This window comes from Lagenorhynchus albirostris, chromosome 10 (assembly GCF_949774975.1).
Source record: "Lagenorhynchus albirostris chromosome 10, mLagAlb1.1, whole genome shotgun sequence".
Lineage (NCBI taxonomy): Eukaryota > Metazoa > Chordata > Mammalia > Artiodactyla > Delphinidae > Lagenorhynchus > Lagenorhynchus albirostris.
The window spans coordinates 36,351,631-36,373,445 of NC_083104.1; the positions used below are offsets into that span (position 1 = coordinate 36,351,631).

The 21,815-nt window shown below is 49.3% G+C and overlaps 1 protein-coding gene across 4 annotated transcripts in view; it reads right to left on the reverse strand.

Annotated features, from left to right (window-relative positions):
- Nucleotides 1-2,177: 2,177 nt before the first annotated feature.
- The window catches only part of NISCH (nischarin), a 42,844-nt gene continuing 23,206 nt past the window's right edge, over nucleotides 2,178-21,815 (reverse strand). For 2 of the 4 annotated variants that reach the window (XM_060161651.1, XM_060161648.1), the window contains 8 exons: nucleotides 21,646-21,770; nucleotides 20,460-20,509; nucleotides 8,401-9,810; nucleotides 5,703-6,084; nucleotides 5,066-5,222; nucleotides 4,434-4,562; nucleotides 3,742-3,903; nucleotides 2,178-3,366 (listed from right to left, as the gene is read on the reverse strand). In XM_060161651.1, coding sequence (XP_060017634.1) covers nucleotides 2,756-3,366; nucleotides 3,742-3,903; nucleotides 4,434-4,562; nucleotides 5,066-5,222; nucleotides 5,703-6,084; nucleotides 8,401-9,810; nucleotides 20,460-20,509; nucleotides 21,646-21,770 — 3,026 coding nt within the window. In that variant the 3' untranslated portion in view covers nucleotides 2,178-2,755. Of the gene's footprint in view, nucleotides 3,367-3,741; nucleotides 3,904-4,433; nucleotides 4,563-5,065; nucleotides 5,223-5,702; nucleotides 6,085-6,965; nucleotides 7,080-8,400; nucleotides 9,811-20,459; nucleotides 20,510-21,645; nucleotides 21,771-21,815 lie in introns of all 4 variants that reach the window. The other 2 variants (XM_060161653.1, XM_060161650.1) reach the window with 2 other exon arrangements.

Consider the following 21,815-nt stretch of genomic DNA (forward strand, 5'->3'; position numbering starts at 1 on the left):
GGGAGGCCCCGCCAGCTCACCCCCACAGGAACCCGCCAGGATTTCCTCCTGCATATCAGCAGCCTGCAGGCGGAAGGGAAGGTGCTGGCCACTGACCCCTGCATGGACGCCTGGGCCCAGCTTGGGGCTTCCTGGCCCGGGACCCTCCTCCTGGCGTCAGCCTCCAAGCCCACCATTAGCCACAAGCCTGGGGTGTTTCAGAGGTTGTGAAGCACACTCAGGAGCAGATGCAAACAACTCCCCAACCCCAAGTACCTGCAAGCCCAGCATGTTTCATTCAGAAGCTCTGGGGGGTTCTGGTGCCTGGGGGAGAGGGCAGCCTCTGAATCAGGTTCGTCTGCCTCTACCTTTCCAGCTGCTGAGGGCACGTGCAGGCCTCCGACTCCCTGCTAAGTGGACAGTCATCAGGCTGCTCCCCCGCACCTGCCCTGCTCGGCCTCCACTGCCCAGGATCCCCATCCCCCATGTGTCCCTGCGCCACCCTTCTCGCCCAGAGAGGCCTCCCTGCTGCCAGTAGCCCTCCCTTCCCAATCCATTCTCCACTCAGCCCTGAGGCTTGCCCCCTGTGCCCCGCATCCCTGTCCACAGCAGGCCAGCCTCTCTGACCCGGCTGCCTGCTCTCCACACCCCCAACTCTGTTCCACCACAGGCTTTTCTACTCCATAACCACAGAGCGAGCTCCCTGGGTGCTGCCGTTACCCCAGATCCTCACAGGACTCACCACAAGGTTCAGCCTCAGGTCAAAGGTCTCCCGCCTTCACCTCCTCGTAGCACTGGCCACCAGCTGACACTAGTTTATTTTCTGTCCCCCACTGGAATGCCAGCTATGGGAGAGCAGGGAAGGGGCCGGGCTGGTTCACGCGTGGATGCTCACTTCAGATTTGTGGGCTGAATGAATGCAGGCACTTTTATTATCCTGTTACTGGTGGGGAAACGGACGCTCAAAGGGGCTAGGGAATTTGTCTAAGATCACTCAGCTAACCAGTGTGAAGATCCAACCCCAGGTCTGCTGCCTGTGGGGCGCCCTTCCCCCCACTACATTGCATGGACTCCCCCCATTAGGTCCTGTCCTCACGGACCCAGGCTGGGGTCGGCTGCTAACTGTTGGGCTGTGGGACCTGGGAACAGCAGTCTAGGTGGTAAGGCCTATGCATGGTGGACCCTGCCTCTGGTCTATAAATCCCCATTTATGTATGACATAACCGATGGAGACAGGCAGGTGGGCCATCTGTACGGGCTTTTGATAAAGGTCTGGTTGGGGGCAGTCCCTCCCCCATCAGCTGAGGGGCCATGGGGCTGGTCTTTGAGATTTGGCTGGGGGGAGGTGAATGCAGAGACCCTCCCCTCCCCTTGGTGGCCCCTCCCATCCACCACAGCCTTCCTGATGGTGATGGGTCCTCCAGGCACGGATCCCCACTCCGCTGGCACGAAGGGAAAATGAGGAGAAGCAGGCCTGGGCACCCGGCTGGCCCCTCCCCCACCCCCAATACTGCTGGACCAAAACGGTCCTGCAGCCTTAGGGCCGAAGGCTCCTGACTGGCCAGGATGAGAGAAAGTAAGTGGGCCTCAGGGGCCCTGCTACGGGGTAGAAATGGGTTGAGAAGGGACTGGGCACAGGGGCTGGCTCCCAAAGAAATCCCACGTCCTACCTCAGCAGAGCTCCCTGAAGCAACCATCTCTCAGGACATGAACCCAGACACGGACGGCACAGAGCCCTCCTCCCCACTATCCGCCACTGGGGCCACCTCCTCTGCAGGCCATGCTGGTGAGACCCCTAGACCCCACAGAGTAAGCCGCCCCAGACGCCAGGCCTAACCCTCACAACAGGTCGGGTGTGACATTCCTGACCTGAGGGCTGGCAGGGCAGCAGCCGGTGTGCCAGGGGCACCTGAGGAGCTTCATTCCTCTCATTTGCCCTGAGGCTCCTGGTTTAGCCACAGCCCAGCACGGCCCTGTCCAAAGATGCCCTCACACCTCCCCTGTCCCAGGCTCCACAGACACCCATCCAGCATCTGGCCCTGGGAGAGCAGCTCCCTTTGCCCTTCACAGGCTCCTCCCCTCTTCCTTTACCCCAAGACCTTCTTGCATCTCTAGGCACCCTCTCCCCCTCAGGCCAACCACGCCCTGAACCAATGCCCTGCTGGGACCCCAGTGGCCCTTGAAATAAAAGACCCAGACTGTGTCAAACTTGGCTTTACTGGAATAGAGAAAATAGGCAACAGGAATCACACTTGGTGCTGGCAGCTCTAGGTCCCCTGCTCCCAGCCCTCTCAGCCCCAAGGCCTGGGGGACTCCTGCCCCCATGGGGCTCTCCCACTTGTCTGGACCGGGAGAGGCCTCCCCTTTGGAAAACTGCATGGAGCGGGAGCTTTCAATGTGCATTTCTCTGCCGGCTTCATAATTAGCAGCAAGTGCCCACAATGACAGCAACAGCAACAAGACTGAACTTAACATCTCGGGAAAGGACGCGTAAAAGAGTAAACCAGACCCACGGCGCCACATGTTAACAACGGTCCCACGAAAGAAGACACGAAACTGGTGTGCCTGGCCACGCGGCACCAGGGGCAGGCAGCAGATCCGCGGGAGGCTGAGAACCAACTGAACACACAAGTTCACATTCTCTGGGAGGACAATCAACCAAAGGTACCGAAAGAGAAGAGAAAACATTTTAAAAAAGCAAAGAAAGCCTGCTTCCCGGCCCTGAGTGGACACCAGGCCAGACACGGCGGGTGGCAAGGGCCAGCTACTACCCGGGCTAGCCAGTGAGCTCCACGGGCAGCTCCCGGCCACAAAGGGCCTCCCACTGGCGGGCCAACAGCGAGATGAGCTTCTCTCGGCTCTCAGCGCTGGGGACAAACACCTGCCACTGGACCTCACGGCCCTGGCCGCCTCTAGCTGGGCCACCTGGCACCTCCCCAAAGTGGTCCAGGGTGACGCTGCCCATGAGGTCGTGGCCCTGCACGTCGTCAAAGACCAGGGTGAGGGCCTGTGGGTATGTCTGGTAGCCCATGAGCACGCGGTCCAGGTCCCGGATGCGGCGGCCGTCGTCCAGCCGGTACCGGTCCCTCTGTGGCGGCTCTTTGGCAAACTCGGGCAGCGGGTAGTGGACGAAGTCCTCGTCCAGGAGGAAGATCTCGGCGCTGGTTAGCAGGAGCGTTTTGGGGCGCAACATGCCCCTGCAGCGCCCAGATAGTGGTGTGCCCACCTGGAAGGCCTGCACATACAGCAGGATGCTGAGGGATGGCGCCTTCTCTGGGTCAGCCACCTTCTGGGCCACAGTGAATGTCAGGTCCCCAACCTCCTCCTCACTGGGGTAGGTGAACTTGACACGGCTTGAGTGGATCAGCTCATAGTTCTCCATCTTCCCTGCAGAGAGAGACGCCACCGGGGCTGCAGCCTGGAACTGGCCTGTGGTGGTTCACCAGCAGCCCCAAGCCACCCAGAGATGGCAGCATGAGTCACGTGTCTGTCAGAAGTGGGAGAGAGCACTCCAAGCCCCCACCCTCAGGCAGAGACCCTCAGGCCAGCAGCTCAGAGAAGAGCAGACACTGAGATGCTGAACGGTTGTGGATTTGCCGGGCCAGAGACTCTGCCATGGAAAAGCCATGGAAAACCCTAGCTGACTAAGCAGAAAAGAGAGAGAGAGAGAGAGAGAGAGAGAGAGAGAGAGAGAGAGAGAGAGAGAGAGAGAGAGCGCGAGCCCTTGGGGTTGGCGAGGAGACCCGAGCTGGGTGGGGATACCTGTGGTCTTGTTTCCAAACTCAGAGTAGAAGTCTTTGTCGACAGGCTCAGGTGAGGGTGTGCGTTCCAGCAAGGAGAGCACGGCCATGAGGTGCTGGAGGAAGCAGTGTGTCAGGTAGCTGTCCCGTGTCAAGCATGTAACCACCTGCGCCGGAGAGGAGCCTGCGGGAGAAGGGGCCGGGCACGGTTGCAGGCTGCTACTCCCCCCAGCCCCATCCCCACCCCTGGAGCCGTCTCTAGTCTCTAGCAGGTTAGCCTGGACCTGAGGACCACAGAGCCAGGGTCAGGAGGACCCACTTGAGGAAGCATCACGGGGCCTGGGGAGACGGCCATTTCTCAGGCCGGAAGGGCTGTAACATTTTTCTGGAAGGGGATACAGAGGCATTAGGGAAAGAGCTTAGCTTTCTCTCTTCAGGAAGTATGAGTCAGAAACATCCTGCCCGTGAGCCCAGGGCCCACTCTGCCCGCCCACCCAGCACTTTGCCGCCTCTGTCCCCAGCCTCTCGCTCCAAGTCCTGAGGGGTGAGTTCTGCCCTCTCAGCAGTTCCTGAAGCTGCTTCCTCCCGCTCCGGTGAACTGGCTTTTGAGCAGATAAACTCTGCCTGCGATAATGCACCCACATATGAAGGTGGAAGCCCACTGGTGACACTGGCCTTCACCCAAAATAGGACAAAAGCACAGTGGCCACTCACCCGTCAGCCGGAAATACTGGTCAAAGAGTCCAACGTTGACTACATGCAGGTCGCTGAGTTTTAAAACAAAGCACTGAGAGATGTGGAAGGGACTGTTGTTGTAGTCGGCGTTTTTCTGATGCCAGAAATCTGTGGCAGACAGAAAGGGCGCGAACATGGTGGTGGGCGTGCTGGGGGAGCACAAGGTTCCCAGGTGTGCAGCTGCGTGGAGCAGGAACGGGCCCCCTTGATGGCCTGGCCCACTGAGGCCTGGCAAGGAGCCCCCGCCACCTCTGAGCACACATGGCCTCGGGGAAACGTGTTTTACAGTCTGAGCCTTGCCTGGTACGCCGGAGACACCAGGAGCCCTAGGACAGGGCACTGGCTAAGGCACCCACCAAGGCCCCAAGGCGCAGAGGCTGCCCAACACCCCCCCAGCACGCCTGGGTCCCGGGCACTCACAGGGCCTTACTGGGCGCTTTCACGCCTGGCCTCGCATCCCATGTGACAGCTCCAGGAGGAAAGTGCTGTCATCACCCCCCTTCCTCAGAAAAGAGATTCTTGGCCCAGTGCAGCCAAATCGCTGCTGCCTGACATGGCACAGGGGCTCTAGAGACAGAACCCCGCCCATCCCCTCAGGCCCCAGTGCCCACCCTGCAGCGGCTCCGAGAAGTAGCGGCGGAGGCCATCGTGCAGCACAAAGTACACGGCCTTGGTGGAGAGCAGCACGCAGGCGGTCACCTCTAGCCCCGGGGTCTGGTAGAACACCACTGACGACCACAGGAGGTGCCGCAGCTCCTCGTTTTCCACCTGGACACAGAGGGGCCGGGTTGGGGCCTGCAGGAGAGCAGGGCGGCCGGGGCACACAGCTCCTCCTCCAGGCCTCTGCGGAGGGTGGCCTCTGCCAGCCCCACTACCCAGTGACCTGCCGTCACAGGGACGGGCCCACAGCCTTGGATGGGGAGGCATGGGACCTCTACTGTGTCTCGTCAACGTATTTATAAACTCCGAAGCAGAGAGGTGGTGAGGGATGGGAGACGGTGTGCCGTGGGGTCTGCCCGGGGCCCGAGGCTAGGAATGGCCACAGGAGGAGGCGGTGATGGAGGGAACAACTGGCCAGGGAAGGGCACCCCAGGTTCTCCCTACTCAGGCCCTCAAAGCTGTGAACAGCTGAAGCTGGGGGAAAAGCCAGCACACATAAGTCTGGGAACCTGAGGCTAACCCCAAGATGAGCCTGCTGGGGCCCCAGGACGACAGTGCCGCCTTCCTCCACAGGTGCGCTGGCCCTACCTCGGCAACGCTGCTGTGGAAGAACTCGACGATGGCGCTCCCCTGCAGGCTGGCGATGTGCCGGAGCGACGGGCAGGCGGGCAGGTGCGAAGGGATCTGATTCTCCTCCGACGTGGACCGGATCAAGTGCTCACTTGGGTACTGGGCGGGGGCCTCCACTTGTGCTGGGGCCTCCGCTGCCGGGGCTGAGGCCCCCACTGAGGCCTCCAAAGGGGTCTCTGCTGAGGCTGGGGCCTCCACTGGGACCAAAGCTGGCACTGAGGGCTCTGCCGGAGCTGGGGTCTTTGCTGGGGTTAGAGCTGGAACCTCCGCTGGGCCTGGGGCTGGGGCTGGAGCTGGAGCCTCTGCCGGGACCTCCTGGAGATGCTGCTCATTGCTGCATCTCCCAATCCCCCAAGAAAAACCATATTAACACATGAGTCCCAAATACAGATTCACATCCCACGTGTAACCTCAGTGTGAGGGAAACGCATGTACCACACACCACCTCTGGGGTCATCTGGGGATTTCATCTTGGCTCCTTATGGGAAGACCAAAGAGCAGGGAGAAAGTGCCGGGGGCCCTTTCTCTTCGGGGGGAGATGGGAAGATAAGGCAGGGCTGAGAAAGACAGATGTGGCTCATGGGCTGAAAAATCATTTTGAGAAGGTGGTAAAGGTGTCAGAAATGCCACTACAGAGTCCAGAGCACAGACCAAGGTGCCCAGGGCTGGGACCTTGGGGAACATGGAGTTGAGAACCAAATACTCAAACCGCTCCTCAGTTTGCCTTCGAGGCCTCCTGAGGTAGCCCGGGATCTCACCCCACTCGGCCACCACTGCATGTGGCCACACTGGGTTTTCTCTGGTCTGTTCCAAGCATGAGATCAAACAAGCTCAGAAAGAACCCTCACAGAAGTCTGGAGCTCCCTGCCACCAGCCTACATGCCCAAGCTCATGCTGGTGGGGAGTCCTGGATGGCATCCTCTCAATTGGACAGTCCAGCTGTTGAAAGAGATCCCTGGGGCCCTGATCTTGCACTGGGCCAAATGCCCCCAAGCCCTCTGGGCTGTCCTCCTGCTGTCTTGGAGCAGAGATGCATCTGCTGGGGTGAAGCAGAGCGCCTGCTTTCTGCATGCAGTCCCTACTGTGGGCAGGGTCCAGCCAGGCTTGAGGGTGGCAGGGAAACTGAGACAAAGTGTCACCATCTGAAGCCTCATCATAGGGGCAGGGAGACGGAGAGATGGCCATGCAAGGCCGCCTCTGGCATAAGGGGCTCTCCAGTACCTGGAGGCATCAAGGGTCTCTATGGAGAGCATGGAACTTGAGCTGGGCATAAGACGGGGTCCCTGATTCAGCCAGGAAGATGCTGGATGACCTTTGGGAGCATCAGTTGAGGGGCTGGGTTGGAGAGAGAAGGCGTGAGATGTTGGGGTGAGGGCAGGGTCTCCACTGTCCACCAGGATGGAAGAGAAAGTGAGCTACACCGTGTCTCATGGGACAGGAAGGCCAAAAAACAAAGGGCTTTCTTGCCCAGGTAGGGAAGCCCCAGCATACATGAAGTTGGGAGCAGTAATAGGAGAAAGGGGCACCCTGAAGGGCACAGGGTGCCTCTTGAGCCCCAGGCAGGGGTGAACCTGTGGGTGTGACCATGGCCCCACACAAGCCATTATATGCCAACCCCAGGCGGCCCTGAGAGAAGCCAGGCTCGGGGGCAGAAGCAGGGGAAGGAGAGTAAGGAAGAGGACAGGGCTGGGCTTTCCTGGTGGAGCAGTGGTTAAGAATCCACCTGCCAATGCAGGGGACACGGGTTCGAGCCCTGGTCTGGGAAGATCCCACATGCCACAGAGCAACTAAGCCTGTGTGCCACAACTACTCAGCCTGCACTCTAGAGCCCACGAGCCGCAACTACTGAGCCCGCGTGCCACAACTACTGAAGCCTACGTGCCTAGAGCCTGTGCTCTGCAACAAGAGAAGCCACCACAATGAGAAACCTGCACACCGCAGTGAAGAGTAGCCCCCGCTCACCACAACTAGAAAAAGCCCGCATGCAGCAACGAAGACCCAATGCAGCCAAAAATAAATTAAAAAAAAAAAAAAAGAAGAGGACAGGGCTGCCAACTCCTCCCCTCTCTGCACTTCACTCTCCCTCCAGAAGAAAAGGAGCTTTGCACAAAGTGACCACCCAGCTCACACACTCAAACCTTGCTGCTCTCAGCCAACAGCTTCCTTTGGAACGGACTCACAAAATTACACACAGAGAGGGCCCCTGAGCAACCCAGGTCTTCCTGAGAAGGCGTGTGTGGCTCACCAAAGGGTACGGGCTTGGAGCTGGGGGTCAGAGGCAGGTGGTGCCTGAAGCAGCCCCCTGGCTCACAGAGCCAGCCACGGGACTGCGAGCCTGGAGGCGAGGAGGCATGGGTGATGCCTAGAGGCCATGCTTGGACCCAGTGGAGAGGGCCAGGCAAGGTGGGAGCAGGAGCCTGGGGACCCAGCCACACAGGACTCTAAATGGCAGAGAACTGGGCCAGCCTGGCTTTGTGGAAGGACAGCTTTCCTGGGCCTCTTCTGAAACCTTGGGAGATAAGGAGCAGCCCAGCACCAAGCCCCAAGCCCGAGGGAGCCAAAGGCAATGCTGAGGGGTGCTGGAGATCTGGGTGAAGTGATTGGTCTCAGCCAGCCTCCCGCCCCCTGGCCCCCAAAAGCCCATGCTCGGTCTTACCGGGCCCCGTCCTCGGCAGCCTGGCCATCCACAGGGGGGCTCTGAGGCCTGCCCCCGGTTGCAGGGGTCTTGGCGATGACTACAGTCTTCAGGTCCTGCAGTGAGGCCCGCAGCTGGTTGTAGATGCGCAGGAAGTGGAACTTCTCATGGGGCAGCACGAAGATGGCGGTGACAAAGCGGTAGCCCACAAGCAGCTCAAGCACGTGGCCATCTGCGAAGGCGCCCCTCGGCTGAGTGCAGCTGCGTGTGGGGTCCAGAAGCACAGTGGAGAGCGGCACACGGCTAAGCTTGAAGCTGTTGCGGTTGCGGCAGTTGTGGGTGCCGCGATTGGGCATGGGGTTGAAGTCGGCCTTGATGACGTTGAGGTGCTGGGGTGTGAGCAGCAGCCAGTAGGGGATGGCAGCAGACTTGACAGCCTCGGAGGGTGCACAGCAGGAGCGCCGCACGGCAGAGCACAGCGTGCAGCTGGCCCACTCGATGTTGCCCGAGTAGTCCCCGGCGGCTGTCTGCACCATGCGCTTGTCACTGTAGACCAGGTACACAGGGAAGCAGCCCTGGCTGCGCTCCTGGCAGCCGCCCGCCACCTTGTAGAAGGTGAGCAGCTGGCGCAGGAACTCCTGCAGGCTGGTGTGGCTGCCATAGAGCACGGGGCTGCACAGCATGGCCATGTGCTGCGGGGCGAAGCAAGAGCGCAGGTCAGCGTGGAACTCGTGCAGGTTGGCGGCGTCTGAGATGATGAAGAGCGTGTTCTCGCTGTGCCGCACCTTGAGCACCAGGCACAGCTCCGGCATGAGGAAGCCAAACTCGGTGAGGTCGCCGTGCGGGAAGCAGAACACAAAGCGCAGGGAGGAGAGGATGTGCTGGCTGCTGCCCCGCGACTCCTGGTGCGGGATCTCAAAGACGGCGATGCCAAAGTCTGTGAGCACGAGGCAGGCAGCAAACTGGCGGATGCTGCCCTGCACGTGGATCAAGAAGCACCAGAGCACCTTGAGGATGCGGATGTGCTCCAGCAGGAAGTCCTCATCTGCGCCCAGGGCCCACTCCAGAGCCAGGCGCTCCTCCTCGCCCTCCTCCTCCTCCTCTTCTTCTTCCTCTTCTTCCTCTTCCTCTCCTGGCCCACCCTCTTCCTCTTCCTCCACATCCGGGGGCCCCATTTCAAAGTAGCGGTTCTCAGTAACATCCTCCTCCTCCTCATCATCATCCTCGCCCTGCTCGCCCTGGCCCTCCTCTCGCTGGTTGGCAGCCTCAATCCAAGCAGGTAGCTGCCGCTCGATGGCCTGCCGGATGAGCGTGCTCAGGCGCTGGATGAAGTCCTGGTTGGTGGCGGTGTAGCCAATGCAGGTGAAGGGCAGGAAGATGATCTGGCCGGACCCTGGCACCACCTGGACCTCTGGCTCTGCGTGCTCTGGGCTGTGTGGGGAGAAGCCAGGTCAGTGACATGCTGGGCTGGGATGCCCCCACCTCCCATGTCCAGTCCTGCTGCTGTCCCCTGGCCCTGAAGAAGCAACCCATGGGTCTCCCAAGCCTCCTAAACAGCTGAGCCTGGTCCTAGCAAGCACCCTGGTGGGGAGCTGAGGTGCTGGAAGGCTGGGGCCACCACACTTCCAGGGTCCAGACCACAGGCATCCAACACAATCCTGCGCACATCATGAAGACTTCTCAGTCCTTCAGACGCTGGCCACAAGCCCCAAGAGCAATGAGTGCTCATGGGTATGGACTAACTTGACAACAGTCCCCTGCAGGGGCACCCAGTTGCCTTCACAGGTGAGAGGCTTGGGGAGTGGGCTGGGGGTCTTAGGACCTTCACATTTAAATTCAAGCTCCTTTAGAGACAGGTAATCTACCTGAAAAAGAATTCAGAGTAATGATGATTCAAAATCTCAGAAAAAGAATGTAGGCACAGACCAAGAAGATACAAGAAATGTTTAACAAAGAGACAAAAGATTTAAAGAACAGAGATGAACAACACAGTAAGTGAAATGAAAAACACACCATAAGGAATCAGTAGCAGAATAACTGAGGCAGAAGAACGAATAAGTGAGCTGGAAGACAGAGTGGTGGAAATCACTGCCACAGAACAGAATAAAGAAAAAAGAATGAAAAGAAATGAGGACAGTCTCAGAGATTTCTGGGACATTAAATGCACCAACGTTCACATTATAGGGGTCCCAGAAGAAGAAGAGAAAGGGGAAGGGCCTGAGAAAGTATTTGAAGAGATTATAGCTGAAAACTTCCCTAACATGGGAAAGGAAACAGTCACCCAAGTCCAGAAAGCACAGAGTCCCATACAGGATAAACCCAAGGAGGAACACACCGAGACACATATTAATCAAACTGACAAAAATTAAATACAAAGAAAAAATATTAAAAGCAACAAATAACATACAAGGGAATCCCTATAAGGTCATCAGCTAATTTTTCAGCAGAAACTCTTGAAGGCCAGAAGAGAGTGTCACGAGATATACAAACATATATATATATATATACACATATATATACACACACATATATATATATATGTGTCTTTTAAATATCTTTATTGGAGTATAAGTGATGAAAAGGAAAAACCTACAACCAAGAATACTCTAACAAGCAAAGCTCTCATTCAGATTGACGGAGAAATCAAAAGCTTTATAGACAAGCAAAAGCTAAGAGAATTCAGCATCACCAAATTAGCGTTACAACAAATGCTAAAGGAACTTCTCTAGGCAGGGGGGTAAAAAAAAGAGGCCACAACTAGAAATAAGAAAATCCCAAATGGGAAAGCTCACTGGTAAATGCAAACATAAAGTAATTAAGTAGGAAATCACCCATACACAAATATGATGTCAAAACCAGCAACCATGAGGAGACTACAAATGCAGAATATGGGAGCTGCATTTGAAATCAAGAGACCAGCAACTTAAAACAACCTTGTATGCAGACTGCTACATCAAAACCTCATGGGAACTGCAAACCAAAACACTAAAATAGATACACACACAAAAAAGAAAAAGCAACCCAAACACAACACTAAAGATAGTCATCAAACCATAAGAGAAGAGAACAAAAGAAAAAGGGAAGAAAGAAGACCAACAAAAACAAATCCAAAACAATTAAAAAACGGCAATAGGAACAAACATATCGATAATTACCTTAAATGTAAATGGATTAAATGCTCCAACCAAAAGATGCAGACTGGCTGAATGGATACAAAAACAAGACCAGTATATATGCTGTCTACAAGAGACCCACTTCAGACCAAGAGACATACATAGACTGAAAGTGAGGGGATGGAAAAAGAGATTCCATGCGATGGAAATCAAAAGAAAGCTGGAGTAGCAATACTTGTATCAGAGATAAGAAAGGACACTATATAATGATCAAGGGATCAATCCAAGAAGAAGATATAACAATTGTAAATATATATGCACCCAACATAGGAGCACCTCAATATATAAAGCAAATGCCAACAGCCATAAAAGGGGAAATCGACGGTAACACAATTAACAGTGGGGGACTTTAACACTCCACTTACACCAATGGACAGATCATCCAGACAGAAAATCAACAGGGAAACACAAGCCTTAAATGATACATCAGACCAGATGGATTTAATTGAATTTATAGGGCATTCCATCCGAAAACAGCAGAATACACTTTCTTCACAAGTGCACACTGAACATTCTGCAGGACAGATCACATCTGGGGAAACAAACCAAGCCTTGGTAAATTTAAGAAAACTGAAATCATATCAAGCATCCTTTCCGACCACAATGCTATGAGATTAGAAATCAATTACAGGGAAAAAAATTATAAAAAACACAAACACATGGAGGCTAAACAATATGTTACTAAACGACCAATGCATCACTGAAGAAATCAAAGAGGAAATCAAAAAATACCTAGAGACAAATGACGAAAACATGACGATCCAAAACCTATGGGATGCAGCAAAGGCAGTTCTAAGAGGGAAGTTTACAGCATACAATCTTACCTCAGGAAACAAGAAAAATCTCAAATAAACAACCTAACCTTAGACCTAAAGGAACTAGAGAAAGAAGAACAAACAAAACCCAAAGTGAGTAGAAGAAATCATAAAGATCAGAGCAGAAACAAATGAAATAGAGACAAAGAAAACAATAAAAAAGATCAATGAAACTAAAAGCTGGTTCTTTGAAAAGATAAACAAAACTGATAAAACCTTTAGCTAGAGACTCATCCGGGAAAAAAGGGAGAGGGCTCAAATCAATAAAATTACACATGAAAAAGGGTAAGTAACAAATGACACCACAGAAGTACGAAGGATAATAACAGACTATTACAAGCAACTATACACCAGTAAAATGGACAACCTGGAAGAAATGGACAAATTCTTAGAAAGGTACAACCTTCCAAGGCTGAACCAGGAAGAAATAGAAAATAGGAACAGACCAATCACAAGTATTGAAATTGAAACTGTGATTAAAAAACTTCCAACAAACAAAAGTCCAGGACCAGATGGCTTCACAGGTGAATTATATCAAACATTTAGAGAAGAGTTAACACCTCTCCTTCTCAAACTCTTCCAAAAAGTTGCTGAGGAAGGAACACTCCCAAGCTCATTCTGTGAGGCCACTGTCACCCTGATACCAAAACCAGACAAAAATACCACACAAAAAGAAAATTACAGGCCAATATCACTGATGAACACAGACACAAAAATTCTCACCAAAATACTAGCAAACAGAATCCAACAGCACATTAAAAGGATCATACACCATGATCAAGTGGGGTTTATTCCAGGAATGCAAGGATTCTTCAATATATGCAAATCAACGTGATAAACCATATTTACAAACTGAAGGAGAAAAACCATATGATCATCTCAATAGATGCAGAAAAAGCTTTCGATAAACTTCAACACCCATTTATGATAAAAACCCTCCAGAAAGTAGGCACAGAGGGAACTTACCTCAACATAATAAAGGCCATATATGACAAACCCACAGCCAACATCGTTCTTAATGGTGAAAAACTGAAACCATTTCCTCTAAGATCAGGAACAAGACAAGGTTGTCCACTCTCACCACTATTATTCAACATAGTTATGGAAGTTTTAGCCACAGCAATCAGAGAAGAAAAAGAAATAAAAGGAATCCAAATTGGAAAGAAGAAGTAAAGCTGTCACTGTTTGCAGATGACATGATACTATGCATAGAGAATCCTATGAGGAAACTACTAGAACTAATCAATGAATTTGGTAAAGTAGCAGGATACAAAATTAATGCACAGAAATTTCTGGCATTCCTATACATTAATGATAAAAAATCTGAAAGAGAAATTAAGGAAACACTCCCATTTACGATTTCAACAAAAAGAATAAAATACCTAGGAATAAACCTACATAAGGAGACAAAAGACCTGCATGCAGAAAACTATAAGACACTGATAAAAGAAATCAAAGGCGACACAAACAGATGGAGAGATATACCATGTTCTTGGATTGGAAGAATCAACACTGTGAAAATGACTATACTACCCAAAGCAATCTACAGATTCAATGCAATCCTTATCAAACTACCAATGTCATTTTTCACAGAACTAGAACAAAAAATTTCACAATTTGTATGGAAACACAAAAGACCCCAAATAGCCAAAGCAATCTTGAGAAAGAAAAATGGAGCTGGAGGAATCAGGCTCCCCGACTTCAGACTACACTACAAAGCTACAGTAATCAAGACAGTATTGTACCGGCACAAAAACAGACATATAGATCAATGGAACAGGACAGAATGCCCAGAGATAAACCCACTCACATATGGTCACCTTTTTTTTGATAAAGGAGGCAAGAATATACAATGGAGAAAAGACAGCCTCTTCAATAAGTGGTGCTGGGAAAACTGGACAGCTACATGTAAAAGAATGAAATTAGAACACTCCCTAACACCATACACAAAAGTAAATTCAAAATGGATTAAAGACCTAAATGTAAGACCAGACACTATAAAACTTTTATAGGAAAACACAGGCAGAACACTCTATGACATAAATCACAGCAAGATCCTTTTTGACCCACCTCCTAGACAAATGGAAATAAAAATAAACAAATGGGACCTAATGAATCTCAAAAGCTTTTACACAGCAAAGGAAAACATAAACAAGACAAAAAGACGACCCTCAGAATGGGAGAAAATATTTGTAAATGAAGCAACTGACAAAGGATTAATCTCCAAAATTTACAAGCAGCTCATGCAGCTCATTATCAAAAAAAACAAACAACCCAATCCAAAAATGGGCAGAAGACCTATACAGACATTTCTCCAAAGAAGATATACAGATTGCCAACAAACACATGAAAGGATGCTCAACATCACTAATCATTAGAGAAATGCAAATCAAAACTACAGTGAGGTATCACCTCACACCAGTCAGAATGACCATCATCAAAAAATCTACACACAATACACACAATAAATGCTGGAGAGGGTGTGGAGAAAAGGGAACACTCTTGCACTGCTGGTGAGAATGTAAATTGATACAGCTACTACGGAGAACAGTACGGAGGTTCCTTAAGAAACTACAAATAGAACTACCATACGACCCAGCAATCCCACTGCTGGGCATATACCCTGAGAAAACCATAATTCAAAAAGAGTCATGTACCCCAATGTTCACTGCAGCTTATTTACAATAGCCAGGACATGGAAGCAACCTAAGTATCCATCGACAGATGAATGGATAAAGAAGACGTGGCACATATATACAATGGAATATGATAAAGAAAATGTGGCACATATATACAACAGAATATTACTGAACCATAAAAAGAAACGAAATTGAGTTATCTGCAGTGAGGTGGATGGAACTAGAGTCTGTCATACAGAGTGAAGTAAGTCAGAAAGAGAAAAACAAATACCATGCGCTAACACATATATATGGAATCTAAATACAAAAAAAAAGGTTCTGAAGAACCTAGGGGCAGGACAGGAATAAAGATGCAGATGTAGAGAAGGGACTTGAGGACACAGGGAGGAGGAAGGGTAAGCTGGGAGGAAGTGAGAGAGTGGCATGGACATATATACACTACCAAATGTAAAACAGATAGCTAGTGGGAAGCAGCTGCATAGCACAGGGAGATTAGCTCGGTGCTTTGTGACCACCTAGAGGGGTGGGATAGGGAGAGTGGGAGGGAGACACAAGAGGGAGGAGATATAGGGATATATGTATAGCAGATTCACTTTGTTATAAAGCAGAAACTACCACACCACTGTAAAGCAATTATACGCTAATAAAGATGTTAAAAAAAATATACTAGCAAACAGAATCCAACAACACCTTAAAAGGATCATACACCATGATCAAGTGGGATTTATCCCAGGATGAAAGGATTCTTCAATATATGCAAATCAGTCGATGTGATACACTACATTAACAAACTGAAGAATAAAAATTATATGATCATCTCAATAGATGCAGAAAAAGCTTTTGACAAAATCCAACACCCATTTATGATAAAAACTCTCTAGAGAGCGGGCACAGAGGGAACCTACCTCAACATAATAAAGGCCATATAAGACAAACCCACAGCCAATATCATTCTCAATGGTGAAAAACTGAAAGCATTTCCTCTAAGATCAGGAACATGACAAGGATGTCCACTCTTGTCACTTTTATTCAACACAGTTTTGGAATTTCTAGCCACGGCATCAGAGAAGAAATAAAAGGAATCCGAATTGGAAAAGAAGAAGTAAAACTGTCACTGTTTGCAAATGACATTTTACTATACACAGAGAATCCTAAAGACACTACCAGAAAACTACTAGAGCTCATCAGTGAATTTGCAGGATACAAAATTAATACACAGAAATCTCTTGCATTCCTATACACTAACAACAAAAGATCAGAAAGAGAAATTAAGGTAACACTCTCATTTACCATTGCAACAAAAAGAATAAAATACCTAGGAATAAACCTACCTAAGGAGGCAAAAGACCTGTACTCAGAAAACCATAAGATGCTGATGAAAGAAATCAAAGATGACACAAACAGATGGAGAGATGTGCTATGTTCTTGGATTGGAAGAATCAATATTGTCAAAATGACAATCAATATTGTCAAAATGACCCAAAGCAATCTACAGATTCAATGCGATCCCTATCAAATTACTAATGGCATTTTTCACAGAATTACAACAAAAAATTTTACAATTTGTATGGAAACACAAAAGACAAATTGCTTTGAATAGCCAAAGCAATTTTGAGAAAGAAAAACGGAGCTGGAGGCATCAGCCTCCCTGACTTCAGACTATACTACAAAGCTACAGTAATCAAAACAGTTTGGTACTGGCATTAAAAACAGAAATATAGATCAATGGAACAGGAGAGAAAGCCCAGAGATAAACCCACACATCTGTGGTCAACTAATCTATGACAAAGGAGACAAGAATATACAATGGAGAGAAGACAGTCTCTTCAATAAGTGGTGCTGGGAAAACTGGACAGCTACATGTGAAAGAGTGAAATTAGAACCCTCCCTAACACCATACACAAAAATAAACTCAAAATGGATTAAAGACCTAAATGTAAGGCCGAATACTATACAACTCTTAGAGGAAAATATAGGCAGCACTCAACAGGCACATGAAAAGATGCTGAACATCACTAATCATCAGGGAAATGCACACCAAAACCACAATGAGCTATCACCTCACACGTGTCAGAATGGCTATCATCAAAAAGAATGCAAATAATGTTGGCAAGGATGTGGGGAAAAGGGAATTCTTATATACTGTTGGTGGAAATATAACTTAGTGCAGCCACTGTGGAAAACAGTATGGAGGTTTCTCAAAAAACTAAAAATAGGGCTTCCCTGGTGGCGCAGTGGTTGAGAGTCCGCCTGCCGATGCAGAGGACATGGGTTCGTGCCCCGGTCTGGGAAGGTCCCATGTGCCGCGGAGCAGCTGAGCCTGTGAGCCATGGCCACTGAGCCTGCGCGTCCAGAGCCTGTGCTCCGCAACGGGAGAGGCCACAACAGTGAGAGGCCCGCGTACCGCCAAAAAAAAAAAAAAAAAAATAGAACTACCATATGACCCAGCAATTCCATTCCTGGGTATATACCCCCAAAAAACCAAAACACTAATTCAAAAAGATAGATGTGCCCCAATGTTCATAGCAGCATTATTTACAATTGCCAAGATATGGAAGCAACCTAAGTGTCCATCAACAGATGACTGGATAAAGAAGATGTGGTACATATGTACAATGGAATACCACTCAGCCATAAAAATAATGAAATTTTGCCATTTGAAACAACATGGATGGACTTGGAGGGTATTATGATAAGTGAAATAAGTCAAACAGATAAATATTGTATGATATCACTTTTATGTGGAATCTAAAAAATAAAACAAACTGGTGACTATAACAAAACAGATATAGAGAACTAGTGTTTATCAATGGGGAGAGGGAAGGAAGGATGGGCCAGATAGGGGTACAGGATTAAGAAGTATGAGCTATTATGTATAAAAAACGGTACAAGGATATATTGTACAACACAGGGAATACAGTCAATATTTTATAATAACTATAACTGGATTATAACCTTTAAAAATTGAATCACTATATTGTATACCTGTAACATATAATATTATACATCAACTATACTTCAATTAAAAAAAACAAGCAAACTAAAATATATGTATATATATACACATATTGTATATGTATGTATGTATATAAATATACATATGTATACATTGTATATATATACATTCCATATGTATATAAATATATGTATACGTATATACACATATCGCTGACATAAATCACAGCAATATCTTTTTTGATCCACCTCCTAGAGTAATGAAAATAAAAACAAAAATAAACAAATGGGACCTAATTTAACTTAAAAGGTTTTGCACAGCAAAGGAAACCATAAACAAAATGAAAAGACAACCCACATGTGGAGAAAAGGGAACCCTCTTGCACTGTTGGTGGGAATGTAAATTGATACAGCCACTATGCAGAACAGTATGGAGGTTCCTTAAAAAACTAAAAATAGAATTACCGTATAACCCAGCAATCCCACTATTGGGCATATACCCAGAGAAAACCATAATTCAAAAAGACACATGCACCCCAATGTTCACTGCAGCACTATTTACAATAGCCACGTCATGAAAGCAACCTAAATGCCCATAGATAGACAAATGGATAAAGAAGATGTGGCACATATATAAAATGGAGAATTACTCAGCCACAAAAAAAGGACGAAATTGGGTCATTTGTAGAGACGTAGATGGATCTAGAGACTGTCCTACAGGGTGAAGTCAGAAAGAGAAAAACAAATATCATATATTAATACATATATGTGGGACCTAGAAAGATGGTACAGATGAACCGGTCTGCAGGGCAGAAATAGAGACACAGATGTAGAGAACAAACGTATGGACACCAAGGGGGGAAAGCAACGGGGGGTGGTGGTGGTGGTGGGATGAACTGCGAGATTGAGACTGACGTATATACACTAATATGTATAAAACAGATAACTAATAAGAACCTACAGAAACTAACACACCAGTGTAAAGCAATTATACTCCAATAAAGATGTTAAAAAAAAAAAAGAAAGAAAAAACCCACAGAATGGAAGAAAGCATTTGCAAACGAAGCGACCAACAAGGGATTAATCTCCAAAATATACAAACAGTTCATGCAGCTCAATATCAAAAAAACAAACATCCCAGTCAAAAAATGAGTGGAAGATCTAAATAGACATTTATCCAAAGAAGACATGCAGATGGCCAAAAAGCACACGAAAAGATGCTTAACATAATTAATTATTAGAGAAATGCCAATCAAAACTACAGTGAGGTTTCACCTCACACCGGTCAGAATGGCCAACATCAAAAAATCTACAAACAGTAAATGCTGGAGGCGGTGTGGAGAAAAAGGAACCCTCTTGCACTGTTGGTGGGAATGTAAATCGGTACAACCATTATGGAGAACGGTATAGAGGTTCCTTAAAAAACTAAATATAGAACTACCATATGATCCAGCAATCCCACTCCTGGCCATATATCCGGAGAAAACCGTAATTCGAAAAGCTACATGCACCCCAATGTTCACTGCAGCACTGTTTACAATAGCCAAGACATGGAAGCAACCTAAATGTCCATCAACAGGTGAATGGAAAAAGAAGATCTGGTACATATATACAATGGAATACTACTCAACCATAAAAAAGAATGAAATAATGTCATTTGCAGCAACATGGATGGACCTAGGAATTGTCATACTAAGTGAAGTTAGACAAAAACAAATATCATATGATATCGCTTATATGTGGAATCTAAAAAAAGTGATACAAATAAACTTATTTACAAAACAGAAATAGAGTCACAGATGTAGAAAACAAGCTTATGATTACCGGGGGGAATTGGAGGAGGAATAAAATGGGAGATTGTGATTCGTATGTACATACTACTATATATAAAATAGATAATAAGGACCTACTGTATAGCACAGGGAACTCTACTCAACACTCTGTAATGATCTATATGGGAAAAGACCTTAAAGAGTGGATATATGCATAACTGATTCACTTTGCTGTACACCTGAAACTAACACAACATTGTAAATCAACTATACTCCAATAAAAATTAAAAAAAATTCAAGCGCCTCTTGGCCTCTACTGGCCCTGGTGAAAAAGGGTATGTAGAACGGGTTGGGGAACCTCTTCTGTAAAGACAGTAAACACTTGAGGCTTTGGGGGCTACCCCACCCACATCGTTTATTTTAAAAAAAACAGCTCCTTAAGAATGGAACAATCATTTTTAGCTCACAGACTGTACAAAACAGGCAGTGGACTAAATTGGCTTTGACCTGCTGACCCCTAGCGTAGGGTAACGTGTCAATGCAAAGTTTAGGGATTAGAACTTGGAAACAGACCAGAGCCCATTTCAGCTGTGTTTATTTATTTAAAGGAAGAAATAGTTCTATAGGACTTCTGCAAACAGACTTTTAAGAAAATCTTGGTTACTACTGGCCCACAGAGTATGTGCAGAAGGCCCAGAATGCCTTCCATGATAGCCTCTTCCTTACCTTGCACCGCCAACAGCTCCCGGCACGTCTCTTAAATCCTCAGAAGGTGCCTGCCAGGAAAGGAAACGCGGTCAGCCCCCACCTGCCGCAGCCATGCCCTGGCATTCACCGGGCGGCAGGCCCTGAGCACTCCTTCGTGGCCCAGCAGGAGGCTCCTTGCTATCCCCACACTCCACCCTAGGGTGGATCTTGGGGCTCAGAGAGGCAGAGAGACTCACTCAGTCATCCTGCCAGTGCACAGCAGAGCTAAGATTCCCAACCGTGTCGGTCTGACCCCAGCCCACACTCCCAACCCCTGGGCCAAAGCCTCTCGCCCTCCGCAAGCTCAGCTTGTGCCTCCAGGTCTGGCATCTGAATGTTCCCTGTGCCATCCCACAGGGTCCATGTGGACCATCTACCAACTTGGTACCGGGCCAGCAGAGGACATGGTGAGCGGAGGCTGTGCAGCGCCTGGCAAGGCCCTCCCAATGGTCTCTGGGCAGCGGGGAAGACCTAGGGCTCAGGAGCCTCCTGCTGTGACCCTGGGGAGGGTGAAGGGAGAGTGCAGTGGAGTGCTGGGACAGAGCGAGGACTCTGCCCACTGCCCCAGTGCCACACGGCCGTGACACTGTGTTGGTGAAGAGAGACAGGGCTGGGCAGGCCCAGCTACCAAGCACACTCCCCACGCACACAGCAAATGAGCCCCTCGCACCACACCTGCCGTCCTCTTTCTTTCCAAGACACAGGAAGCAGCTCAGGGACCCTCAGGAGCAGCCACGGAAGAAGGAACAGAGTCACAGCGTGTCCCAGATTACCAGGGTGGGTGACGTGCAGAAACAGGCAAAATGGCGCAGGGGTGCCAGACAGCAGGGGGAGAAACTTCCTGATGGGTGCGGAGCCCAAACAAGCCACCCCTGACCAGGGCCTTCTGAACTTTCCCCAGGGAGTCTGCTCACATGCACTAAGGGTTATGTGGCTTTGCCCCCCAGGGTCCAGTAAGAGAAAACTGCCTATTCCCATCAGTCCAAAGAAAGAGACAGACGACAGACGCTAACTGAACAGACCCTTAACCACAAAGCAGAGCACACCAAGCACTGGCAGCATCTGCTACAACTCCAGCCAGGCCACCTCATACTTCCAGACAGCTTCAGGCAGAAGAGCTGGCCGCAGAGGAAACCAACCCCCAGAAGCAGGAGGAGGATGTTACCTGTCCCGCAGGGATGGACTCCAAGGAATCAGAGCATCCCCGCGCAATGGGCCGGTCCTCAGGAGTCAGACTGTCGGTGGATGACAGGCTGCTGGCCAGGGCCTCTTCTTGCACAAACATGATTCCTGGAGAGACCAGGGGCAGGCGGGTGGGGCAGGCGGGGCAGGGAG